We start from the raw sequence: 21,675 nt of genomic DNA, 5'->3' as shown, positions 1-21,675 counted from the left end.
TAATAAAAAGTCTGCAGGAGGATTTTAGGTGGTTAATAAAGGCTACAAGGCCAAGAGAGAAGTTGAAGCAGATGAGAGCAAAGTCAGTTGAATCGCTCACAGGAAGCTCCATTCCTGTGGAACTCTGGTTAAAGAATGTAACCTTAACTACATATTTTTCCTAACAATGAAGAGAAACTCTAAAAACCATTCAAAACCAAGTGTATCCCTAAGAACTTTCTTCTTTCTTATTGGACGTTGGACACAGAAATGAAAAAAAAAATTGCTAGTTTTACAGATTTTTCTTCTGTCTACAATATAGGCATAATTTAATTAAATAGAAGCATCGTGAGTCATGTCTATTAGGTACCAGACTTTCTGCCAAGTCCTGCTCTTGCTTGGCACTAAAAAATAAGAGTAACAAAATCATCATCAAAGCCCTACCATATAGTTCAGCATTTCAAGGGTAACGTTTCATAGTTTTGCATCAAGATGTATTTTTATATTAAATATATTCCCGTAACAAAGAGAAAATTTTGAGGTTGAAAAAATAAATTGGCTTATATGAAGAACATATTCATAAAACATCTCCCTAAATCAAATTTTATCATGTCTTCTCCCCTCAAAGACTTTAGTTATTTCAAGTAAGCCTACATTTTGAGGGTGGGAAGAGACATCAGTTGAAATCAAGACCCTTTTGAAACTGAAACAACTACAGAGATGAATTAGACAAACAAAAGATACAGAGTGCTGGTGTGGGTTAAAGAGGTTTCTTTTCCTTGCAATAGTCTGGGGTCATGTAGAAGTGCTGCTACTCCAGTTTGGCTGAGGAGGGCAGGAGTGAGCTGTGGAAGCAGAAAGTTCTTTGAGTTTGGATTGCCAGAATACTCAGGTTTCTGCCCATGCGAACGAGATACCGACAAAGCCCAGGTGGATGACATTGGATCCTTGTGAAGTGTTTGCACAGATCTTTAAATGGAGCAGTCTGTGGGGATCCTACAATTAGCATTAATGAAGTGACTTGACCAATGATGGAAGGGGCAAGAAACAGAGACAAAAAGATACCAGACATTCCCTTGTGTGGTCTGCAAACGCACTTGAGTGTTTCTTTCTTTTGGTCTATTCTCTCCTCTTATCTCCTTGGTCAGGCCTATATTATAACATGTTTAACAAAACCTCCAGGTCTTCAATAAAGGGAGACTGACAACGGAGGACATCGAGCTCCTTAACAATCTAGAAATTATTATTTTCTCAGTTGGCATAACTAATGCTTACTTGGAAAGTAGCCAAACAATCTGACTTTCTCAGGAACCTTGAATTGGAAATTTTTATATCAATCTTCTTCCTATATTTAAAAGTACCACTAATTAATTCTGCTATTTTATGTGATTCCACTGTATTTGAAGTAGATGGTGTACATTTACAAACCTTCTCTATGCAAACTGTAAATGGTTGGCCTTGATGGCCAGACAGTATTTTCCCCAGATGGGGATGTGATTCGTAGTAACATTGATCACATCATCTGAGGACCTAAAACACTGACTGACTGTCTTTGCTACCCAATCTGAAAAGTATTTAGAAATAGTATAGCTAACTTCATGAACTCAAGTCATATACAAAACTGCAAAATTTATGGGCGTCTACAGAGCATGGTCTTGTGTAAAATCTAACATTTTCTTATGCTCGGGCTCCATGAACTACTTGTCAAATGCCGTAATAGATCCTGAGATTTGAAGGAAAAATTTTTTACTCCTCAAGGGGTTTCACATTCAGTTAATTCTCTTTTCTATTGTCAAATGCCATAATAGATCCTGAGATTTGAAGGAAAAATTTTTTACTCCTCAAGGGGATTCACATTCAGTTAATTCTCTTTTCTATCTTCAAAATAACCACAAATAATTAAATTGACCTTACTTATATTAAGGGAAAGCAGGAGCAATCTGAAACAAGCAAAAATTATACCTTTTTTACAAAAACTCCTTTGACCACCCATTTTCCTGGCTCTTCCTCAAGATATGGTGGCTAAAACTGTGCCCCAAAATAATTATATAAAGCACAGCATACCATGCAGCCACTAAAGCAGATGACATCGAAGTTTTTTATGATGCCAAAACAAGCCACTTCATCCTCAAATAATGAAAAAGTCAAATAAAGATTCATGGTTTTACATCCAAATATCTGGAGTAGCCATTGTCCACAGAAAAGTGACATTGGGTTATCCTCTCTAATAATGACTATGTGTTGCCAGCATGAAATTTAACCTGGAGTGTTCATCAGTGTAAATTTCCATCGCACTAATTAAACAAAGAAGTGTAACATGAGGTCTTCTAACTGACTCTACTGTGGTCAGCAGGCTTGCGTGCCATAGTGTCATATGATATAACTGTTCTGACCTAAGTCATACATGTATGACAAGTGTTAAATAAAATTGAATGCATAGTAATGTGCTGAACTATGGAAGTTAACCAACATCTTTTCTCTAACAAAGCAAATTCTCTATAGTGTCTCTACGGGGACATTAGTCGTTTGCTTCAATGAGGTCAGGAGAAGTTTTTGATGTTAATAAAAAATGGTCACTTGCTTCCCATATCTAACTAAAAAATTTAACTGTTTTTTTCTTTATTCTACAGCACTCTGAACAATAACAATATCACTAGACTTTCAGTGGCAAGTTTCAACCATATGCCTAAACTTAGGACATTGTAAGTAGTCAAAATGCACAGAAAGACGGGTTTCATTAATTGCGCTGTTTCTTTGGTCCAATTTTTAAGGAGTATACTAAAAGGCCACTAGTTCATACTGGCACAGGAAACTTGAGAAGTCAAAAGATGCTATTTTAGCAAAGGCACTGTTACTCCAAAAACTCGAAGGCTTCCTCCTAAATGACATGCATTGCAGAAAGTTTGGAGTAAAATAAAACATTTACTTTGAGCTATTGCAGAGGTCACATTTCATTAAGGAATGGAAGACTCCTTGATTGGCTGTCAGAAATGATAAATGGGAAATCTTTATGATTTTATTACTGTATTAGAAGCAGACCTAATACAGCTAAATTGTGCTCCAGAGTTCTCTCTGTAATGTAAAGTCAGGGCATCGCCCACTGGTGCTTGGATAATTAAAGCTGTGTCAGCATTTATATTTAAAAATATCTTTCCAGGGTTACTCACAGTCACTAAGAGATCTTGGTGAAATAATGTATGGGCTACAGCTATTTTCCTCTCTCCAGGAAAAAAAAAAGATTAAAAAAAATCCCAGTGTGTAGATATCTAATTTTCATATTTTAAGACATGGATCTCTGATGAACTGAGTTTCAAAGTCACTGAAACCTAAGAAGTTATTACTGGAAACGCAGGAATAAAACCCAAGACCTCGAGTTGGGGTGGGAAAGTGATTTTTAAAATGCTTCTCATTTTCCATAGCACATAACGGAAGCCGGCTTGGAAGTGCTAAGGTGTCATCATTTGAACGATGAGCTAGAAAGTTTGGGTGCTCAGGGATGATCTCCGCCTCGAAGTGAGGTCGAAGCGAGGCAGATGGCAGGAGAGTCTCCCTTACACAAATAAATAGAACGAGTGAATCAACAACCAACCAGACAGCTTTGATCGAAAACACTCATTTTATTTCTTCTGATTATTATTATTTCTTAAATAAATACACATTGAGCTGTGTATTAAAGGCTTAAGCCCTTAGTCTAGTGCTCAGGTAGCAGACGCAGGTATAGTTCGAGTTAAAGAGCATTCTTGTCTCCGTAGTGAGTTCCAAGATAAACACAGTGAGACCTTACCTTAGGAAAAAATATAGGACATTGAATTATAAATATTTTAGCATCTTGGCAATACTAATTTAATGACTATACTTTATTTCCATATGAGAGTGAGATTAATTAATAGCCTTATTTATTTAAACCATATTTGACAAAATCAGTTTTTATACTCTTTATGTAATGTGTGTGAAAAGAAACAATCATGATTTTCATCCCCCAAAACAATACATCTACTGAAAGTCTAAAGAAATCTGTGATTGCATTTCAGTGTCCGTATCGGCAGGTAGCCGTATGCCAGCTTGTCTTCCAAATGGACTTTAAAGTGTTTTGAGTGTTTTCCTCACTCTACATTGGGTGTGAACCTAGTAAGAGACAGTGCTTAGATGGGTGTATCTGGAAAAGGGTTGTGGAGGAGGGAAGGGAGGCTACGAAGGCTAGTGGTTCAAAGTCTCAGCAAACTGAGGAAGGGTTCACTCACTTTTCCCAACATCTCCTGTATGACCTTAGAGTATCCCTTAGAGTTTTCATGCAAAGCAGCCTGGTTCTCACTCACGGGCTCAAGGGGAACGAAGCCACCACTTAACCTTAAATTCTCTCCCTTTTGGCAAGCTCATTTTTTTCTATGGCATTATTGGTACTTAGAAATTCCATTTTTATACCCCGATTATCTTTCTAGTCTGAGTTCTATGTTTTACTATCCATTATCATTATTGGGTTAGAATTGAACACATCAGCTAAAAGGGGCTAAAATGGTTTCACTGTGTCATAGACAATTCTAGGAATGATGCTTTGATTTATAGCATTAGGTGCCCCATTCTTTAGTTTGAGCAAACATAAAAGCCAGTTTAAAATCATTTACCTAATTTAGTGGATACATTTGCATGATATTTTATTAATGGAGACATAGTATTGGCAATTTGGAAAAAATCCATGATCTTGCACAGATCCTTGCAACATAAAGAAGACATTAATTCCTTCCCTCCTGGGTGCTGATGCCTTTGAATTTTCCTGTTTGCCCTTTGGAGCTAGATCCTAAGAGCCAAATTCAGCTTATTCTTTTTCTGAGAAAGTAAGAGAGGGAAAAAGACAGAAACAGGAGAGGGGGGGCAGAGAGACAGAGAGAGGGAGCTGGAGAGACAAACCAAATCAGAGACATAGAGAGGGAGGAAAGGAGAGAAAGGCAGCAGTGAAGGAGGGAAGGAGGAAGGAAGAGGAGATATTTAAAAAGGTATATTAAAAGTACTGTCTCATATAGAATTATTGTTCTATTTCATTTTAACAAAATATTGCCATGCTGAAAAAACTCTGTAAGCCTTTAACATAGAAACTAGTAACGGTAGGTAGGACTTTGCTAACATTTGGCCTGTACGCCACAGCTTCTGTTATAAATACTCTCCCTGCATGCCTCTTTGTGTCCAGAGCTCAGGTCTACCCCTCATTATGCTGAGGCAGCAGAATAATTTCTGCTGCTTTGATGTTTGTTTGTTTGGGGCTTTTGTTGTGGTTTTTTTGTTGTTGTTGTTGTTGTTTATTTGTTTTGGTTTTGGTTTTTTTCGTTTTGGGGAAGTTGTGGTTCTTACCCATTTGAATTGATATAGACAAAATTTCATGGTCCTATTGTTTTGCTTAAATAAGTAAAGGATTTGACTCATGTCTGTGAATCAATTTAACTATCAGAGAAAAAAAATCTGCACAGCAATTCCCTGAGATGTGTGCGTATTGTGTTGATTAAAAAGAATAAAATTATGTTTTTAATACAAGCTTTGAATTAACCATCTCCCGTTGTCTTGTTTTGAACCCCTTCTTCTCACTCAGCCGACTCCACTCCAACAGCCTGCACTGCGACTGCCACCTGGCCTGGCTCTCGGACTGGCTTCGCCAAAGGCCAAGGGTGGGCTTGTACACTCAGTGTATGGGTCCATCCCATCTGAGGGGCCATAATGTGGCAGAGGTTCAAAAACGAGAATTTGTCTGCAGTGGTAAGATCAGTGAGGTTACAGTATTTTTTTTACATGATTGTGTAACAGGTATGAGGAACTCAAATGTCCAAGTTTCAGATTTGTTTTCCAGTGAGTCCTCATGGCTCACTGGATAATATTCTAGGATATGTGTACCTGGGTAATTACTGGTCACTTGTATGCAAGACACTTCCATTTTCACCCATGGGTATGTAAGAAATTCTTAGATTGTAGCAATACTTGTGAATTGTTATTTTCATTTTGATTAATGATTATTATCAACTTTTGCCTAACTAATGAAAATGAGTAGATAATCCCCAGATATTTACTCTAAAAATTCAATACAACTCAATTGTAATTATAACATTTTGAGGTAACTATTTAGAGATATATGCTTCTAATGATTCAATTGTACATAAAATAAATATATAACTACCTTAAGTACCAAGATGTCTGTAAGCCAAATGTATCAGTTGCTAGCATTTGCTGTGTTCTGTATGTCTAAGTAGTATTAATCTAAATATTTCACATAGCTGTCAAATTTCCAGTCTCTTGAAACACTATGTGAACAGTATCAATTAATCTCTCTATATTGGAAACTAAAATATGGCTAAAAATGGTTAAGTTTTAAAATTTTATATTATTCAGTTATGGATCTCAACTTATATAGTCTTTATATGCATACATATGTATGTGCACAAGTATATTATATACACATATATGATTTTATATTTATGAATATGTGGCTAGATCTGCTTCAGAACAGTTGATTCAATATAATGAAACATACTTTTCATAGTGTTGGGGATCAAACACAGGCCCTCATATATCTTGGCAAGAGCTCTTGCACTGTATTATTACATCACCATGCCCCACACAAAGTTGGAAATAACTATATAATTGGCTTTTCATATCTATGGATTACACAGATGTATATATTCAACCAGTCACAGATGAAAACATCTGTAAAACAAAGGTTCAGCACTAAAACTTCACCACGATCATCTTGTCTTTTGCCTGTAAGCAATGCAATAGTCTATCCAATATTGGTACATCTTTTATAGTCTGTTATAAGTAACCAAAAATTTGACATTATAGGCTTAATGTGTGTATGCTAAATCCAAATGAAATTCTGTTTTCTATAAGGTAACTTATAAATCCCTTATTCTGGTGTCTAAGGAGTTCTTGTCCTCCTTACTCGTGCTCAGGGAAGGATCCCAGACATCAAAAACATGTTTCAGTGACTGAGGAAAATTGCTAGCTCAGACTTGAACATCTAAAGCTGTCTTTGGGTGTTTATGTGCATCTTGCTCAGTGCTATCAAATGTTCTCTGTATGTCTGATTGCTAACAGTTCTTTACTAACCACCGTCTTTCTCTTTTTGCTTTTTCCTTGCTGCCTTCAGATGAGGAAGAAGGCAAGTTAACTGTGTGGTGTGTTTTGTCCCTCCCACATTTTTAGATTTAGAATATTGCCGTAGTTTGAGAGCTGGTGTGGAGGGATGGGTTTAGCAGCTAGCCCATTGTCTCTTCCTGGCACTTTTCTCCCATTGGGATGGACCATTTCCAGAAGATCCCAGAGGGGATTCCTGATTTCCTCCAGAAACCATGCATAAGCAGGTGCCTGTTTGATGCAGCCTCGCTGATGCGGTTCTGGTTTCCATTAGTCAGGTCAGGAAATCTGATTTCAGATACTTTTGCTTTCAAACACTGAAGAGGGAAATTGCATAACTGCAGGTGACTGATTGGAGCCAAAGTATCTATCAGAGAAAGCCCTGAAAGGAATCGTTCGGGTGGCAATTACAGAATGACATACCACAAATTACTATAATAACTTCAAAGAAAGGGATTTTGAGTCTGTCCAGACACCACTATCCAGTTTTCTGCTGCATTTGTTGGCGTAGCATAACTTAATTTGGTCAACAGTTATGTCAACCACAACGGCAGTCCTCTGTATTTCTTTTTTTAAGAAACAAAGTAAATTATGCTACAAGCTCCATTAATTTGATTAGAAATGATATGAATTATTCTGATGAAGCAACTGTTTTTGGAAATAGAATTCAGGTCTTGAATCTGAATTTAGTCTTACTAATTTTTTTCCAAGTTCAAAAGTCTTAAAATCTGGGGCTAGAGAGATGACTTATGATTAAGAACACAGACTGTTCTTCCAGAGGTCCTGAGTTCAATTCCCAGCAACCACAATGTGGCTCACAACCATCTGAATGGGATCTGATGCCCTTTTCTGGTGTGTCTGAAGACAGCTACAGTATATGGTTATATGTAAAATAAACAATTCTTTTAAAATGTCTTACAATTTTTTTGGCAATTTATTAAAAAAATATATATGCATATATTCCACAAATATTAGGAACGTTTATTTAATGACAAAGTGTGAGAGAATTTGATCTCTGTCTCCTGCATTCTTAACTGAGCAGAGTCTGCATGTTTCTTGTGTCTCTCTAGTGTGGAATTCAAGAGAAATGTCTAGCTGCCATTGATTTCTTCTGTCTGTCTCTTTGTCCTTTAGGTCAGCAGTCCTTCATGGCTCCGTCCTGTAGTGTCCTGCACTGCCCTGCTGCTTGTACCTGTAGCAACAACATCGTAGATTGCCGGGGGAAAGGCCTCACTGAGATCCCCACAAATCTGCCCGAGACCATCACGGAAATGTATGTGCCTTGGACTTTCTAATTCTTTTTCAACCTTCCTACTAATCCGCCCATGATATTCTCTCAGGAAATGTGAGTTAATACAAGACAATTCTGTTTAGTGGCCTAGGCCAGTGGTTTGTCTGAAGAGTATGAACCGGTTCAGTTAAATACTTAGTTGAAACTGTTAGGCGATATCAGCAGTAGAATGAAAAGGAATATATTTTTTAGGACAACTCTTCAAAAGGCTGCTGTGGAGACAGTGGGTGCACCTATATCATCCTACCTTTAGGTCTTATGCGTCTTCTGATGTTGTTCTTCTAAAGCAATGGAAAACATAGGGGCCAATAGTGGTAAATAAGGCCCTCCTAGCAGATGAGCTACCTTCTCAAAAGCCAAGGTTTAAATTGAAGTGTCGTGGTCCCACTTTAATGGGAAGAGCATGTAATGTATGGAATGTGCTAGACTGTAGCAAAGGTCAAGTCTATTATTTAGCTAGATAAGTGGCCCAGTTACTACCTCTATCAAACGACAAATTCTCTAGACTGTTATATACCTTTATTTCATAGGATGAATGTTAATGTCCTTGTGAAATCGAAGTCATTTAGATAAAAGAAACGCATGTAAGATGCAATCCAGAATGTCATCATCATAGGAAGCATTAATAAAGAAGGTGTCTCTAACAATCTAGACCATAATGTCACCATTTTATGAGCCACTTCTAGATAGTAACATCATTATCAGCTTTAGATTTTTTTTTTTTGCCTAAGTAGGAACAATTTTCCATAAAAGCAGAATATAAACCTATTATTTTCAAAAACTGCTTTTATTCAACACATTTGTTTAATTGCTGGATAAATTAACCAGTTCTATTTCCTTTATATGACAATAATCTTACCTTACAAGGTCTGCCTTCACTACTTTCAGATATAGTATGGGTTCATAGTGACTTTGGAATATTGGGCTAAGAGACATGATCTTATGCAGGGCCTCCTGCATTCACTGAGATTTAAGACAAGCACCAAAACAATTCATAATACATGTACATAATATTAACTTATCCAAAGGTTTAGTTGACATAATATTATGTTACCCATTTCCAAGTATTTCAATTTTTGCTAATCCGACTCTTACAGGAATAATGAGCTGTGGTTTTGGAAGTGTCAGGGCAGATTTTGGATTTTGTAAGGAAGAGACATCAAGCACACAGAGCAGAAGTGGCAGTGAGTGGGAAGCAATAAAGACAGAAGGCAGGAGAATATTTTCATTTTGAGGCATTAAAAAAGAGTGGTCTGAGGAATATCCATCCACCATTGAAGCTAGTTATTGTTGAAGTCCATTCAGCTTGATTAGAACATACTAGATAACCTGAAGTAGATTATGAAAAGAAAACCACAGTAATTATTTATTCTCTTCTAACTTTGTTATTAGAGTGTCAGGAAGAGAGACTTCATGCAGAGACAGTGACATCCAGTCAGTAATCCTTACTCTTTAAAAGTTTGTATTGGGGTAACATCATTTTATTGACACATATTCATATATAGCATTGGGTTTCCTAAGACAAGTTTTTTTTCTATTATATCATATACTGTGATCATATTCACCCCAGTTTAGTTTCTGTGTGTGTGTGAGTATGTGTGTGTGTGTGTGTGTGTGTGTGTGGTGTATGGATATATGGTTTTATATTTCTTTAGGAAATTTTAAGACCCAAAAATGAGAGAAAACATAAAACTGGCGATATTTATTTGTTTATATCTGGCTTACTGATTTGATGTGTCATTTCCAGTTACATTCATTTTCTAGAAAACTACATTATATCTTTCTCATTAAAAGATGAATAAAATTCCAATGTGTTTATATGCAGACCATATTTTCTTTATTCATCTATTTGCTGACAGATACCCCAGGTAATCGCATAATTTAGCTACTAAGGCTAGTGCTGCAGTAAATAGATCTGAATATACATTTTGTACCAACATCAGTTTATGTTTTTTAAACCAAAAACAGTATATTGACCTATTCAGACAGAAACTTACATGAAGAATGTATAAAATACTTTGAATTTTCCAGAGATTTGTTTTTATTTTCACTAAACACTAGTGATTTAGTATAGGATTTAGTACCTATACTAAATAGGTATTCATAAGGAATCAAATACCTATTGTTATGAGTTGAACACATACAGCTGAAGGCATTACAGGGGGTAAAAAAGGGGAGGCCAAGATAAAGTCAGTGTGAAGGTAGAGTTGATTAGCAATTCAGGTTTACTGGCCATTTACAGACTCTTGAGTTTCTGATCAAATTCCTTCCCTCCTATGACATCATCCTTATGGGAATTGAGGAGTGTTGTCAGTTTGGAAATGAAATGTATTGAGCTGTATATGCTTAGAATAATGCAATCATTTCATAAGTGATAGTTCAAACATGGAATCCAAAGAATAAAACAGCACTGGAGCCAGACCTGGTGGGGAGGCAGGGAAGGGAAACCTGAGTTAATATAATACTGTGAACATTGACAACAAAGATGTGTACATTCTATAGGCGTGGTGCTCAATGGCATATCAGAGCGTAGAGAATGTAAGAAAAGATCGTAAGGCTTCATGGTGTCTCAGTACTGTACAAATCTCGGACTTTATTGGAATGCATCTGGACAAGGTGTTTTGAATTGAATCTTCCAAAATCTTGCAGTCTTAGGGCTATGTCTCAAATGGGCTTTCGAAGGCAGAATGTCCCCAGGAATCTATTATATTTGTCTTTGAGGAGGTTAGAAGAGTAGAAAGTGTTTGGTAACAATGAGAAGGGGATCTGGAAACAGATGAGAGTCAGTAGAGATTCTTATCAGTAGGGATTTGTCTTGGTAAGAATTCAATAAACAAGGCAGCAAAATGATTCCATTTTCATGAATAGGCTGAAGAGAAACGTTTATTCTGTCACTAAATAAGGAATGACAAAAGTGAAGAATTTGGGCAAGAGCACAGTGCAGATCATGTTAACTTTAGGGCAGTAAAAAGATTTATTCAAGTCAGAGATTTCGAAGGAACCAACCCAACCAAGTCTATATCAAAGGGTAAATTCGTCAAGTACCCAATGAGATGAAGGGAAGAGACAAGAGAACCGGAGGAGAGGGTTAGAAGAGTGAAAGCAAGCAAAAATAAAATTCTCCTCCTGTAGGTGTTGCTGCCTGTGGGTCAGGTGAAGGCGAGAAACAGTTCAGGCTTGTAACCATTCTTGCAAAGGATGCAGGTGTGTCAGTCAGGATTACAAAACACAGCCATCAATGTTAAGAATGGAAAGATCTGAATTAGAAGGGTATAGTTCAGTGAGTTTTTCTGAGGAGGGAGACACACACACACACACACACACACACACACACAACCTTTAAAAAACTGATTTTAAAAACCAGATATCAGCAATAATTATTAAAATAGAATGAAACAATAGTTTTGATGAATGAATTAAAGTTGAATAAACAGTGTGTGAAAAAAAGCAAGAATTATATAGTTGTCTCCAGAGAGGCTCTTCCAAAGCCCGACAAATACTGATGTGGATCCTCGAAACCAATCATTGGGCTGAGCATGGGAACCCCCAAGGAAGAAGGTAGGGAAAGGACTGAAGGAGCTGAAGGGGTTGCAACCCCGTAGAAAGAACAGCATTATCAACCAACCAGACACCCCAGAGCTCCCAGGACCTAACCCACCAACCAAAGAGTACACATGGAGGGACCCATGCCTCCAGATGCATATGTAGCAGAGGATGGCATTGTCTGGCATCAATGGGAGGAGAGTCCATTGGTCCTGTGAATGCTCAAGGCCCCAGTGTAGGGGAATGCTAATCCCAGCAACCACATGGTAGCTCACAATCGTCTGTAATGGGATCTAGTGCTATTTTCTGGAATATCTGGAATATGAAAGACAGCTACAGCATATTCACATCCATAAAATAGATAAATCTTAATAATAAATAATTAAATAATATTCCATAAAAAGGAATATTTCTCACAGGATAAATGCCATCATATCTGCTCATAGCAAAGAGGGACAAATAGCTGCCCTAGAGGACAGAGCAAAAATATCAAAAGTAATACAGTTGTGTGAGATGCTTTAAGTGGTTTATTCTATGTATATCCTTTTTATTTTTCATTTTAGCACTATGTCGATCCCTTGCATGCTCTATAGACTTCACATAATGGTGGAGTTTAGCAGCGTAGAAGTTATACTAAATAATACATCCCATTGGGTTTGCCTATACTGAAGACATGGTTCAATCAGTTAAATTTATAAGTAGGAATAAAGGCATTTGTCAGGGTCTAGGTGAATTTTATTTCCCTGATTATTGCATTGTTATCCAGCGGGAACAGAATACTTTCAGAGGTGCAGTGTAATAGCTTAGTGACTCATTTTTATCTTTTGAAAATAAAAAAAATATCATTAAGTGATAAAATACAGAAATAGTGCCAAATAAAACATTGTTTTTAACTTTTAGATATCACTAAAAATTAAAAAAAAACCTGCATCGGTCAAATATTTCGAGGCCAGGTTTATTATGAGTTATTTGTGCAATATCTTTATTCCAGATTGAGATATTTCAATAATGTAATACCTGATTATAATAATAGGCTCATAATTGTAATAAATAGAGAGTATCTATGTTCTCTGTAAAACTAACAGACCTCCCTGTAACCTAGGTTACAAGTATTCTCTTGGTTCTGCCTTCTTTTTCTGCAAATATAAATTCATGCTTTGATGTTTTACACAACATTTATTTGTAAAGATATAAAAGAAGATACTCATTTTAAGTCAAAGTAACAAATCCTTTGGACAAGAAAAAAGTAGTAATAGATTAACATCTATTTAAACTCTTCAGTGAAGAATGCTTATACACACAACATATAATTTGATTTTTTTATTGAGTCATGATGATTTTTATTAAATTAAGTAAAACAATAAATTAGGGACATGTACCGATAAGCCTTTGGGGATGGGAGGGCACTCTTCTTATGAAACCTGATCACACGATGATTTTATCAATTCAAATGATCTGCATTTCCATTATGGGCTGGGAATAAGTTTTGACTGTACCTACTGGTCACATTTTGATTCATGATTTTATTTTATTTTTATTATAATAGTTGGAACTTTTGCATTTCAAATAACATGTTTTAATCACATTCACCTCCCTACCCACAACTCTTCTTAGATTTATCCACCGCTTTCTACCCACCAACTTTATGCCTTTATTTCTTAAAACCTTTAGGACCACTCTGTACTATGCAAATGTTCTTGGGTATGCAGTCCTCTGCTGGACCAGGGATGCTACAGACTTAAGAGTAAACAGCTGTTCCCTCTCTCAGAAGCTAAGAGCTTCCATCCACTCTGGCATTAAGACTAACACTAGCAAATGGAACCTCATGGAACTAAAATATTTTTAGACAGTAGAGAATATCATTCCTCAAGTCTAGAGGAAGAGTGGGAAATATCTTTACCATTGTTGTGTATTTCCTGTTTTTAAACATCTGCCTCTAAGTATGAGTTATACGTAGACAAGAGCTTGTTCTATTCAGACCACCAAAGAGTAGCCAGTAACAAATATAATCCAATGCACACCGAGGCACTTGATAAATAGTTGATATATAGATATAGATGTAGTTAGAGATATATAGATAAGAAGTGCATTTGTACACAATTCAGAAATCAATAAATTACATATTACTGAGTTACCTATGAAAAAATTTTGTTTTTTTTTTTAACCAAGAGTAATACATAGGCATCTAAAATGGAGTTAGCCCTTCCTTGTTTCCTTGTTTGACAATATTTTTATAGGCATAAAATCGATAAATATTTAAACTTAATTTATTAGAGTTTAATAACTTAAGCTAAAATAGACTAGACAGTGGAAAGAGCTCACCAGTGAACTTTCCTTTTCTTATCCCCTGCTCTGAAGTTCTCTCTGTTATAGCTCCTTTTCCTGCATTCCTCAATGACAAACCCACCTTGTTGTAATTCCTCCTCTTGAGTGATGGAAGAATTCACCTTAAAGATGACACATGGACACCTTTCTTTGTGGGGCATAGACATTTAATCCCTTAGACTTCCAATTTAATTTTGTGAGATCTTAAGAAAAGTGAAAAAAAAAAGAGAAAAGTAAGGAATCTAACTAGAAAAATTAAACCACGAAACAGCTCATGTAGATTTAATTTTAAACTGACTTAATTGGAAAGCTCACTGGCAGCTCCTCGAAAGCTCTGGAGGAGCGGCAGGCACGGCATGGGCTTGTTAAGACATTGTCCTAAAGAAAACCAGACAGTCAGGCAGAGAAAGTGACAACTGTTGAGAAAAAAAAAAATGCCCACAGAGTTAGTAGAAACTTCCTGATAAGGAGCTCACAGAAAGCAGGAGTGGGAGGGTTTGGAGGTGTGGACAGGTATAGAAATCGAAGCTCTTTCATGTTAGTTTCTACCCATAGCCTCTGCTAATGCCAACTTTTCTCTTCAGTTCTGTGTGCTTTAGACCATATTGTCTTTTAGAGAAAGCCTCACTCTCCTGTTCAGGATATCTTCTAACATTGGTTCTCTTGCCTCAGTCTTTGGAGTAACTGAGACCTAATGTAATTATTAAAATAATTTTTATTTTATTATATGATTTATACATGTATATTATATCTTATAATTTTTAAATATATTTATTTAAAATAAATCTCAGAAAGCTTCTACTGAACTATGTTTTTATGCCCCTCCCAAAAGTAGCCCAAAATGCCTCTCAGTTCCCACAGCCTCCTCTTCCTCTCTTCATCCTCAGAGCCTCCGCCTCACTCCACCCAAAGAATCTATTCTATTACTCCTTTCTCAGGGAGATCCATCACTCCCCCCCACACACATTTTCTAACCTTTCTGTGCCTCAGTTTTCAGTTACTTAATAGATAATAGCCATTTATAAGTGAATACATACCATATGTAAATTCCTGGGTTTTGATTATCTCACTGAGGATGATTTTTCTCAAGTTCTATTCATTTGTCTGCAAATTTCATGACATCATTTTTAACGGCTGAGTAATACTCCATTGTGTAATGATATCACAGTTTCTTTATCCATTCTTCAGGTGAGTGACGTTGAAATTGCGTCCGGTTTCTGGCTATCATCAATAAAGTGCAATGGGCATAGATAAACAAGTGGTCCTATAGGGTAGAGTGCCAGGATTGGTATAGCTGGGTCTTAACACAGGGCCAATAGCAAATCTCTGAGGAGGAACTGCCATATTGACTTTCATAGTGGCAGTACAAGATTCCACTCCCTCTAACAATGGCGGAGTGTACCCTTGTTCCACATCTTCACCAGCAATGTATTAGTATCATTCTGAAAGGCACAAACCATAGTCTCTGGCTTTGTCTCCTGTCTTACATACTCTCCTGTCACCTGAACTTCATGTGTACTAGCATCACGCCATTTAGTGCATTATAACTGATGGCAGGCTATCCTGTTAGCCTGCAACCCTGACAGTGAGTCAACTCTCTGTCCTGACATTACTGTCTCGATGTTTAGCCTAGTAATGGTAGGAAGAGGGATCACAGTGGAACCACCGACTCTACCTGGGGATCAGTACAGAATGTGGAAAGCTTCCTAGATACCACTTGTAGCAGGAGTGCCAATAGAGTACAGAGCAACTTAACTAGAAGGAAGATGAAATCCACAGGAAAGGAAGTCCTGCTGCTGGGGTGGGGTCTTCTCAGCACAAAGATGCTTGGAGCTCTCCTGTTGCAAACGTTTTCAATGTCAGAGCCTCAGGCAAGTTGATGCAGGATCCTGTTTCTGGAAGAAGGATTTTTAATATCAATTCAATTCTTGGTATATTCCAGCCAAGAAGTAACTCCTAACATAGCAATTTCAAGTATTCTACGTATCAGTGCAGTGAGAAAGGATACTGTGGGGAGAAAGTTGGCTCTCTTCAGTGCTGGTACCAATTCTGGTGTCCCATCCAGTGCTTTCGAGCCATTGTGCAGAAACTCTAGACGACTTAGAAGATGCTTTGTGAGCAAACGTTGCAATGGATTAGCATTTTCAGCCTGGCACAGGTCTTCTGAGTGTGGCTTCAGGGTTTCCAGTACCACACTACAGCTGGGATTGAAATACGTTTCTGGACATGCATGTGAGATGGGTGAAATGTACGGGCATTGCACTTTGTAGTCAGGATGCTGCTCTTGTGCTCGAGGATGACGTCAGTTCACTGTACTCCTCGGTGGCTGGCACACAGGAAGGGATGGCGGGAGACACACCGCAGAATGTGCAGCCTGGTGCAGCCTGGTGTCTATAGCCTGTGCTTACGTGCTGAGACGATTGGAAATTTCTTGCTTCTCCATTTCTGTTCAGACACTTCTTCTCTTGCTCTCGGGTGGTTTGTCCTTTGGCTTGCTGTCTATATTTTCATCGTCCAATATTTTGATTACTCTAATTTCCGTTAATCGTACTCATTCAGTGCTGAGCCAAGTTATTTAACGATCCTTTAAATATTTTACATGAAGAGCTTTGCAAAATTAGGTTTGTTTAACTTGTGTGTAGTTCATTCTGCATTAACTGATTTTCTAGTGTTACAACCTGAACACCTAAGCTTATTAGGCCTATAATCTTAGCACTTGGTATTCTGAGAAAGGAGCTGTCCCTTGAGATTGAGTCCAGATTGAACTATAGTAAGTTAAAGTCCAGATTTAGCTAAGATAAAACTCTGAAAATAAATAAATAAGTAAAAAAAACCAAATAGAAATATTCAAAAAAAATCCAGGAAATGTTCATTATATACTTAATATCTCAAATGCTTATATATCACCATTATATTTATTTTCTTTTATTTTATTTTAATTGTGATACTTAAAATATATTTTAAAAATAAAGAAAATATGCAATATTAAACTTCTCATAGAACAATTTTTTTCTTTTTTATTGGATACATTTATTTATATTTTACATGCTATCTATCACCTTTCCCAGTTTCCCCTCCATAACCTCTTCATCTTACCCTCCTCCCCCTGCATCTTTGAAGGTGCCACACCAACCCTCCCACCTGCCCACCCTGACATTCCCCTCCACTGGGGCATCAAGCCTTGGCAGGACCAAGGGCTTCTCTTCCCCTTGATGCCCAGCACTGCCATCCTCTGTTACTTATAAAACCGGAGTCATGGGTCATGTCTTTGGACGGTGAATTAGTCTCTGGTTGGTATTGTTCTCACAGGATTGCAAATCCCTTCAGCTCCTTCAGTCATTTCTCTGACTCCTCCATTGGGGATGCCATTCTCAGTTCAATGACATCCACTTCTGGATTTGTCATGATCTGGCAGAGCATCTCAGGAGGCAGCGATATCAGGCTCCTGTCAACATGCACTTCTTGGCATCCACAACAGTGTGTCTGGGTTTGGTGGCTGTATATGGGCTGGATTTGCAGTTGGGGCAGTCTTTGGATGGCCTTTCTTTCTGTCTCTGCTTCAAGCTTTATTTGCATATTCCTTCCTGTGAATATTTTTGTTCCCACTTGTAAGGAGGACTGAAGCATCTGCACTTTGATCTTCCTTCATGAGCTTCATGTAGTATGTGAATTGTATCTTGGGTAACATGGCCATTTTTACTATGTTGATCCTTCCAATCCATGAGCATGGGAGATCTGTTCATCCTTACAGATCTTCTTCAATTTCTTTCTTCAGAGACTTGAAGTTTGTGTCAAACAGATCCTTCACTTAAGTACTTAAGCACACTATCATATCATCTGCAAATAGTGATGTTTTGATTTCTTCCTTTCCAATTTGTATCTTTTTTGACCTTGTTTTGTTGTCTAATTGTTCTGGCTAGGACTTTGATCACTATATTGAATAGGTAGAGAGAGAGAGTAGGGCATCCTTGTGTAGTCCCTGATTTTAGTGGGATTGCTTTAAATTTCTCTCCATTTAGTTTAATGTTGGCTTCTGGTTTGCTCCCATATATTGGTTTTACTATGCTTAGGTATGGGCCCTGAATTCCTGATCTCTTCAAGTATGAAGGGTTGTTAAATTTTGTCAAATCTAGTGTATCTAGTGAGATGATCATGTGGCTTTTTATTTTGTTTTCTTTTGTTTTGAGTTTGTTTATGTACTGAACTATGTTGATGTATTTTCTTATATTGAACCATCCCTGTATCTTTGGAATGAAGCCTACTTGATTGTGATGGATGATCGTTTAGATGTGTTCTTGGATTTGGTTTGCAAGAATCTTATTGAATATTTTTGCATCTGTATTAATTGTGGCTTCATGGAAGGAATTGGAGAGTGTTCCCTCTGTTTCTATTTGGTGGCACAGTTTGGAACATATTGGCACTAGGTCTTTGATGAAGGTCTGATAAAATTCTGCACTAAACCCAGCCTTTCCTGGGCTTTATATGGTTGGGATACTTTTGATGGCTGCTTCCATTTCTTCAGCAGTTGAGGGACTATTTAAATTGTTTATCTGATCCTCATTTAACTTTGGTACCTGGTATCTGTCTAGAAAATGGTTCATTTTATTCATATTTTCTAGTTTCATTGAGTTTAGGTTTTTGTAGTAAGTTCAGATGACTTTTGAATTACTTTAGTTTCTGTTTTTATGTTTCCCTTTTCATGTCTGATTTTATTCATTTGAATAATGTCTCTGTGCCCCCTGGTTAGTCTGGCTAAGGATTTATCTATCTTGTTGATTTTCTCAAAGAGCCAGCTCTTGGTTTTGTTGATTTTTTGTATAATTATTTTTGTTTCTACTTGATTGACTTCTGCTCTGAGTTTGATTATTTCCTGCAGTCTACTCCTCTTGAGTGTATCTACCTCTTTTTGTTCTAGAGCTTTCAGGTGTGCTGTCAAACTCTTAGTATATGCTCTCTCCAGGTTCTTTTTGAAGGCTCTCAGAGCTATGAGTTTTTCTCTTAGCAATGTTTCATTGTATCCCATAATTTTGGGTATGCTGTGTCTACATTTTCATTAAATTCTAAAATGTCTTTAATTTCTTTCTTTCTTTTTGTTTATTATGGAAACACCTGAGTGTATGTCGGAGAGGTATAGTAAAATGCTATCAGGGAAAAAATGAAATGAGATTAAGAAAATAGTTAATTGTCAGGAACAACCCACCAAAAGACAGAAATGACTGGTAATGAGTATGAGCACAGCCCTACTGTAAACGAGTTAGTTGTATGCAAAATACAAATGTTGAGAGGCCTATATTAACTGCAGAAACATAAAACTGGGAAAGTTCCAGCAATAAACCTTATGAGAAGGAATAGTACCTTAGTCTAAATACGCTTCGGTGATTTTAGGAAGGATACATAGAGGAAATCAATCATGTAAACCCATGTAATATAATGAACTGACTTTAAAATTACTACGAAACGCACAAGAAACTCCCCAGTGTAAAGAGGACCTAGGTTCTGCCCTCAGACGCCACTCTTCACTGTGTGGAGACCTCCTTGCCTGCCCCGAGCAATTTCACTCTCTGAAGATGGACAGTCATTGTGCCTTCACTCCCTTCACCCACTAAATGCATGTCCCATTCTCTGGCAGCTGTTTTTGCCATTTATGTGAAAAGCAGATGGAGAAAATGCAAAGACATGTCACTTTTATCAGCATGTGTAAACGGCATCTGCGCTGGATGTTACAGCCACGGTCCATTCAAAGTGACATCTTAGTATCATAAAACCCTCCTGTAGTTTCCAAAATACAGCAAAAGCTAAATATTACTCAGTGTGATCATAACCATTACAACCAGCTTGTTTCTCAATCTTGATGTGAATTTTGTACTGGTTTTGATTATAGTTACGGAGTTATTTGAATAACTATTTTATTTTACTACTGGATTTCTAAACATTATTTACTCCCATAAATTAACTTCACACTACAGATCTTACCATGTGACATATCTATCCCTTAAACAATGCATATCGATGACCAGCACACCTGCATATATTTACATATATATGTCATATTTTTATTCTTCTACCTCTGTACAAGAAAACACAATATATTTTTTTATTGATACCATAGTTCCTACCAAGGCAGTGTGGTCAGTTTCTTTCACCACTTTTTCTTTTTTTCTTTTCCTTTTTTTATTGGATATTCTCTGAATTTACATTTCAGATGTTATATCCTTTCTGCCAAACCCCTCCCATTGTCTCCATGAAGGTGTTCCCTCTCCCTACCTTCCATACATCACTTATCAAACCTTGAAGCTAAAACACAAAAGTAAGATGGCTTCTGTACAACCCCTAAAACTAACTTGGTTCATTAAGATTTAATCCATTTAATTCATGCCTTTAGTCAACAAAAACCAAACATTTTAAAAGTCTTGTACTTAAGTACTCAACCCATATAAATACCTATTATAGAAGACTTCTTAATATTTCCATGTTAATGCTATTTTGTGGGGTTTTTTTTAAAGACAAATTGACTTAGAGAAAACATTGAGAGAAATAGGTCAGAAGTAAATGTTAAAGTAGCGAATACGCTCAGTATGTCATAAATGTGTGCATAACTAGTTTGGCAAATTCTTAAACAATCAATCTTGGTTTGTTTTTTAAGATTTTTGTGTAATGTCTACCCCGTCATAATTACCGTAGACTTTCTATGTCACATAGCAGCAGGTCATCACGTGACACAGTGGTATCTCTCTGTTCGCCACTTAGCCTGCACACAACTCAAACCTTTGAAGTACAGTCTTCATGTTTCCTTTATCTCTCAAATAACCTGAAGTTCCCATGATCAGTTGCTGTTAAAGAGCACAGAAGGGTTGATATTTATAGCATAAAGCAGAAGGAATGGAAAATGCAGGGGTATGTCCAGTGAGGGGAGAAGGGTTTTTATTGGTTAAAAAAAATAAGGATTTTGGGGATTTGGGATTCATCCCCACTCAATACAGGTAAATATCTCATCTCCCTTAGCAAATAACTAAAATATCCTTCTAATTTTAGGGAAGTGGTAATAGTAGTATCATCAATTACATAAATTATGTAGAATAATACAGTGTAATATGTAAATACATATATTAAAACCAATATGTATATTGTATATAATCTAATTATAAAATGTTATAGATTTGGTTACATAAATTCTGTGGGTTAAATTGGTCCTGACGTAGTTTACATTAAAGAACACATCCTTGCATTATCAGAGTGTAGGATTTTTCTCTATTCACTTCATTAAATCTGTTTTTATTTTCTATAAAAAAAAGACGTAGCATATTCTCTCAAGGATTGACATTTGGGAGACTCTTAATTATGGCGTGTTTCATCCTAATCATGCAAATATGTCTTATCCCTTATACTATGTGTTTCCATAATTTTGAAATGGTTTTAATTAGATT

General features: G+C 36.9%; 1 protein-coding gene across 4 annotated transcripts in view; it reads left to right on the top strand.

Moving 5' to 3' along the window:
- Window positions 1-21,675, top strand: part of SLIT2 (slit guidance ligand 2) — a gene marked incomplete at both ends in the record, with an annotated part of 320,456 nt that overhangs the window by 197,316 nt on the left and 101,465 nt on the right. For 2 of the 4 annotated variants that reach the window (XM_080940387.1, XM_080940386.1), the window contains 3 exons: window positions 2,610-2,681; window positions 5,558-5,721; window positions 8,227-8,365. In XM_080940387.1, the coding sequence (XP_080796513.1) occupies window positions 2,610-2,681; window positions 5,558-5,721; window positions 8,227-8,365 (375 nt within the window). Of the gene's footprint in view, window positions 1-2,609; window positions 2,682-5,557; window positions 5,742-8,226; window positions 8,366-21,675 lie in introns of all 4 variants that reach the window. The other 2 variants (XM_080940384.1, XM_080940385.1) reach the window with 1 other exon arrangement.

This window comes from Micromys minutus (assembly GCF_963924665.1).
Source record: "Micromys minutus genome assembly, chromosome: 1".
NCBI classification, from domain to species: domain Eukaryota; kingdom Metazoa; phylum Chordata; class Mammalia; order Rodentia; family Muridae; genus Micromys; species Micromys minutus.
The sequence above is the reverse complement of the archived record's forward strand: the minus strand, read 5'-3'. Positions and strand labels throughout refer to the sequence as shown.